The sequence below is a fragment of the Neophocaena asiaeorientalis genome, unplaced genomic scaffold (genome assembly GCF_003031525.2).
Source record: "Neophocaena asiaeorientalis asiaeorientalis breed wild unplaced genomic scaffold, Neophocaena_asiaeorientalis_V1.1 scaffold78, whole genome shotgun sequence".
In the NCBI taxonomy this organism is placed as follows: Eukaryota; Metazoa; Chordata; class Mammalia; order Artiodactyla; family Phocoenidae; genus Neophocaena; species Neophocaena asiaeorientalis.
The window spans coordinates 19,829,224-19,834,632 of NW_020175018.1; the positions used below are offsets into that span (position 1 = coordinate 19,829,224).

The window sequence follows — 5,409 nt, forward strand, 5'->3', positions numbered from 1 at the left end:
GGGCGTGTGTGGCCGTTCCAGCCGCAGCCCTTCTGAGGCTGTCTCCGCCAGGTGCTGTGCGACTTCCCACACACGGCTGGCGCCATCCCCCCGGACTACCTGTTGGACCTCATCCCCCTAATCCGGCCGCGGGCCTTCTCCATTGCCTCTTCTCTGCTGGTGAGGGGCCGGCCTCGGGGCAGCCAGGGCCGGGGCCACCAGGGTGGGCAGCGGGGCCCTGCGTGAGGGCTCTGGGCCTTCCCCAACCCTCACCGGCCACTGGGACCCAGCCGGGTGAAGCGGCTGGAGCCTGAAGCAGGGCAGGGTACCCACTGTCCCCTCCCCCAGGCCCACCCCTCGAGGCTGCAGATTCTCGTGGCAGTGGTGCAGTACCAGACACGCCTCAAGGAGCCCCGCCGGGGCCTCTGTTCCAACTGGCTCGCGTCTCTGGACCCTGGGCAAGGTGACCCTGGCTCCCTGGGGCGGGGGGCCGTGCGCAGGCCCCGTTTCCCCGCGTGCACCACAGCCAGTCCCGGGCTAGGGCCCTGGGCCTCTGAGCTTCTTCACGCCGCCTCCCTCCCGCGATAGGACCTGTTCGGGTGCCCCTGTGGGTGCGGTCCGGGGGCCTGACGTTCCCAAAGACACCAGACACACCTGTGATCATGGTGGGGCCAGGCACTGGTGTGGCCCCCTTCCGAGCGGCCATCCAGGAGCGAGTGGCCCAGGGTGAGACCGGTGAGCACAGAGTCTTAGGCGGGGTGGCGGCCGGGCTGAACCTCGAGGGCCCAAGTCCTGGCTCAAGGCCCCCGCGCTTCCCCAGGAAACGTCTTGTTCTTCGGCTGCCGCCAGCGGGACCAGGACTTCTACTGGGAGGCCGAGTGGAAGGAGCTGCAGACGCGGGGCTGCCTGACTCTCGTCACGGCCTTCTCCCGGGAGCAGGTGGGTGTGGGGGGGCGGGGAGGGACGCTGGGGGGCGCAGACTCACCCCGTCCCCTCGCCCTGCAGGAGCAGAAGGTGTACGTGCAGCACCGGCTCCGGGAGCTCGGGCCGCTGGTGTGGGGACTGCTGGATCTCAGGGGCGCTCACTTCTACCTGGCGGGGTGAGCCCGGACGCAGGTCGTGGCGGGGGACCAGTCCCCTGGGGACTCCGACCGTGCTGAGCCCTAGCCTGCCTTTCCCTCCAGCAACGCCAAGTACATGCCAGCTGATGTGTCGGACGCCCTGACGTCCATCTTCCAGGAGGAGGGCGGGCTCTCCGGCCCCGCCGCGGCCGCCTACCTCGCCAGGCTCCAGCGGACCCTGCGTTTCCAGACCGAGACGTGGGCCTGAGGAGCCGTCCTGCTGTTGGCCACGGCCACTCTGACTGCTGCTCTCTGGAGGCCATTGTTACCTCTCTCCCTGTCCAGTCCCAGCTGGGAGGACAGTCAGCTCTCCTTCCTGCACAGACCCCGAGCAGCGGGAGGAGACCCCCAGGCAGCCCACACCGTACACCCTGAGCAATAAAAGATGGGCTCTGGGCGGCCGCTTCTTACCCGCTCTTCCTTGTGCCATAGTGCTTCTCAGGTGGTGGGTGGGCCCACAGCTCACTCGCCCTGCTGGGCGCGAGGGGGCACCGTTGCTCAGCCCCACACCTCGGTGCCCGATTCTCACGCGGTGGGTGCCAGCTGTTTGCCCTCCTTGTACAAGCTCTGCCCTGGCCCTGACGGCCCAGTAGGGGGAGGCCTGGAGAGGCACCGGGCAAGGCTGGCGTCGACGGTCCCCTCCCAGCCCAGGGCAGAGCAGCCCAGGGCCCTGGGAGGGAAGCCGCCGCCTAGAATACAGCTGGCTGACACAGGGATCGCTGTGGCTGGGCCTGGCAGAGCCTCTTGGGGACGGGACGGCACGCTGGGCCCAGGAGCCGCCCGCAGCTGGCACGGCTGTTGGGGCCCGAGTGAAGTTTACTCTGAGTGGGGCCTGGAGCCAGGAGGAGGAGGCAGTCGCTGCAAGGTCAGTGCCAGGCCGTGCCCCAGCCCCGGAGGGCCACACTGACCTTCACAGCCCCGGCCTGCCCCGTCGCCGCCCTGGGGTCCCCACCCACCCATCCCGACCCCTGCGCTGGAGGCACTGCCCCTGAACTGTGCCCTGGGGCCCCCACTCATGGCCCTGCTGATCTCAGCTCTGGGCTCACCAGTCTGCCTTTGGCCTCCCTGGGCCCTGAGCACCTGGACCCTCTGCGCCAAGTGCTGGTAGACAATGGGTCGGACAGCGGGGCCCTTGGGAGCCCCCAGGGTGCCAGGACTCCAGACAGTGAGCCCCTGCTGGGGGCCGCAGCCTCGGCCCGCCCCTGGGCCTGGCCCACAGAGAACGAGGACGAGGATGAGGATGAGGAGTGCCCCATCTGCACTGAGGCCTACGGGCCCGGGGAGCACCGCCTCATCCTGCTGAACTGCGGCCACGGCCTGTGTGCGGGCTGCCTGCACCGGCTGCTGGGTGCAGCCCCCAGTGCTGACCTGGGCCGGGTGTGCTGCCCGCTGTGTCGCCAGAAAACACCCACGCTCGAGTGGGCGATCTGCCGGCTGCAGGAGGAGCTGCTCCAAGCCGATGGGCCCCAGCGCCCTGCGCCCACCGCCCTCCCCGTGCCGCCCCGCCGGGGCCCCGGGCCCTGGGCCTCCCTAGAGCACCGCTACCAGCTGCGCTTCCTGCCGGGGCCTGTGGGCAGCCGAGGCTGCCTGCCCTTTCTGCCCTGCCCGCCCTGCCTGGGCTCCCGGCTCTGGGCCCTGCGGGAACGGGGACCCTGCGCCCGCCGCCTGGCACTGCTGGGGCTGCTGGCCCTCGAGCTGCTGGGGCTGCTGCTCATCTTCGCTCCACTCGCGCTGCTGGGGCTGCTCTTCGTGCTGCTGGACAGCTCCCGCCGCTAAGCAGAGCCCATCACGGCCGCCACCAGCACGGCCTGGGTCTGGGACAGCCATGGCCGCCAGCGGACAGGAGGCCCAGACTGGCCCGAGCCTTGGTGCCATGGGGCCTTGGGAGCACCTTGCCCTGAGGCCCGATGACCAGGCTGAAGGATCCAAGGGTGACCGGGGCACTAGCCTTCAACCAAGACCCAGCACCCGGGCAGGGCCACCCAGGAGCCTGTGTTCAGCATCTGACCCAGCCAGAGACTCCAGACTGCCCTGCTGCCCGGACATGAGCCACTGATGCCCAGGACAGCACTGGAGGAGGTCTGTGACAAGGGCCCCAAGTGCCCCTCGATGGACAGGCCCCACACTGCTGCTGGGCTGTCTCCGCCCTCCCGCCTGGCCTGCCTGCAGGAGCGGGACGGGACGGGTGCAATGGACACGAACGTGAACACAGGCCTGGCAGGGAGTCGAGTCCTTGGAGTGGGCGGAGCCCTGGGCCGGGGCTGCAGGCCCCCCACCTGCCCACGTTCCAGATAAGGCCCAGCGTGTGTTCCCTGAAGGTCAGGGTAGCCGAGGGGAGGGCTCCTGCCGCACAGGCCCAGCCCACAGAGGGCCTGCTCACCTGGCCAGTCAGGATCCAAGTGGCGACCCTGAACAGCTGGAGGGTCAGCACACGCCCCTCAGCTTCAAGGGACGTGGGCCCAGCCAGGCCCTGGAGACGCACAGCACCAAGCTGGGCCCCAGTTCTGCCCCTGCCTCCTCTGTGACCTCCCTCTGGGGAGCCGGGGCCTTTATCTGAAGGACAGGCGCCATCACAGCACCACCTCCTGGGCTCGTTGGTGACATGCTGAGCCCTGTGCCCAGCGCGCGAGATGGCTCTCGGTAATAAACGGTAGCTGCTACTGACACTGTTGTGGCTACATCGCTGTCATCTTTACCCTGCCTTCACCAACCAGGCGACAAAGTTCTTTCTCCAAATCCAGGTCGTTCTAGTGCCAGACAGGAGACCCTCCTCCAGTCCTCATACCTGATCGTGACTGCGGCCAGCCTTTGTCCCAACCCCAGCCCAGGCTGGCCCCAAGGCCATTCTCACATAACCTCAGAGGATCAGGTAGGCACCAGGGGCCAGCTGGACTGACTTGTCCCCCCGTTGGCTGCACTCACATCCAGCGGCCAGTGCAGAGGAAGCGTCCTCCCTTTGCCCAGCTGGGCCTGCTTTGCACACCTGCCCCCACAGTCCCGCCTGGCACATACAGGAGGCTGGCTCCGCATAGAGGTGTGGGGCGTTCACACACACACACACAGGCTGGCTCCGCATAGAGGTGTGGGGCGTTCTCTCTCTCACACACACACACACACACACACACACACACACACACACACACGAGTGTCAGGCCCAGCCCTCCTGGGCAGCGTGCCTGGACAAGACTGGCCCCCAGCGAGCAGACCAGGTTGACCCCAAACAGCACTGGGCCTTCCTCTGGCTGCTCCAGCCTGGACCCTGTCAGGGCTGCAGCCCTGCATGCCCACCCTGGCCCAGGCCTGTGCGCAGGCCTAGGCTTCAGTCCAGGGAACGAGGTGCAAACTTTGGCAGAGTTTTAATGGCAAGGTTGGCTGCAGCGACAGTGCCACGTGGGTGGGGGCCAGAAGCTGTGGTGGGCAAGGGGTCAGTGGGCAACAGGGCAGGGCCAGATCCCTGAAGAAGCAGCGAGCGAGGACCGGTGGGCGGTGGCGGGCGGGCGGGCAGGCGGGCGCTACATGATGGAGCAGGCAGACAGCGGGTTCCGCACGTGGCAGGTGCATGCGGCCCCGCAGTACTGCCGGAAGGTCTGGTAGCAGCTGCCCTCAGGCTCGCCCCCCCACTGGCCACCGGACGGAGCGGTCAGTGCCTCGGGTGGCAGGCGGCTCAAGATGGATGTGTTGACGGCCAGCGCAGCCAGGCCGTAGTCAGTGAAGAGCACAGTCTCGCGGCGGCAGGTGGGACAGGAGATGAACTTGTACTTGGGGCAAGACTCGTAGAGAATCTGCAAGCACTGCTCACACACAGAGTGCAGGCAGGACAGCACGCGGGGCCGCCGCTGCGTGACGTTGTACGTGTGCCCGCAGGTGGGGCACTCCAGAGGCTCTCCTGCAGCCGCTGCCGCTGCCGTGGAGGCCCCTGAGGCCGCAGGGCCAGGCCGAATCACGTACTGATTCACGATGACCTCGTCCGCCGGCGCCACACGGGGGAAGCCCAGCTCCGCGCTGCCCTTGCGGGGCCGACGTGGCAGTGGCGGGGTGCAGGGCGCCCCTTCCAAGGCAGGCATGTCCCCCCCACAGGCCTGGTTGACGATGATCTCTGTGTCTGAGGGCCAGGCTCTCTTGGGTGCCAGAGCGGGGGTGGGCCGGGGTGCAGGTGGGAAGCAGGGGGCGGCCGCCTGCAGCTCGGGGAACTTCTCAGGGTGGACCATCTTCATGGCCTCCATCTTGAGGATGACATGGGGGCCCTTCAGGCAGGACATGAGGAAGCTCGGCCAGCCACTGCCCGCCTCGGGCCCAGGGTCAGAGGGCA

The 5,409-nt window shown here is 68.2% G+C and overlaps 2 protein-coding genes across 2 annotated transcripts in view; one reads left to right on the forward strand and one right to left on the reverse strand.

Annotated features, from left to right (window-relative positions):
• LOC112411382 (NADPH-dependent diflavin oxidoreductase 1) overlaps window positions 1-3,764 on the forward strand; it is a 10,344-nt gene extending 6,580 nt beyond the window's left edge. Inside the window, exons 8-14 of the mRNA XM_024762439.1 lie at window positions 38-159; window positions 328-442; window positions 568-714; window positions 800-918; window positions 985-1,079; window positions 1,164-1,306; window positions 1,927-3,764. Of these exons, the coding sequence (XP_024618207.1) occupies window positions 38-159; window positions 328-442; window positions 568-714; window positions 800-918; window positions 985-1,079; window positions 1,164-1,306; window positions 1,927-2,876 (1,691 nt within the window). The 3' untranslated portion in view covers window positions 2,877-3,764. The remainder of the gene's footprint in view (window positions 1-37; window positions 160-327; window positions 443-567; window positions 715-799; window positions 919-984; window positions 1,080-1,163; window positions 1,307-1,926) is intronic.
• Window positions 3,765-4,453: 689 nt separating this feature from the next.
• RNF208 (ring finger protein 208) lies at window positions 4,454-5,404 on the reverse strand (the record flags this gene model as incomplete). Its single annotated transcript, XM_024762440.1, has 1 exon — window positions 4,454-5,404. A coding segment is annotated over one exon (792 nt), but the record flags the coding sequence as incomplete, so codon positions are not given.
• Window positions 5,405-5,409: the final 5 nt, after the last annotated feature.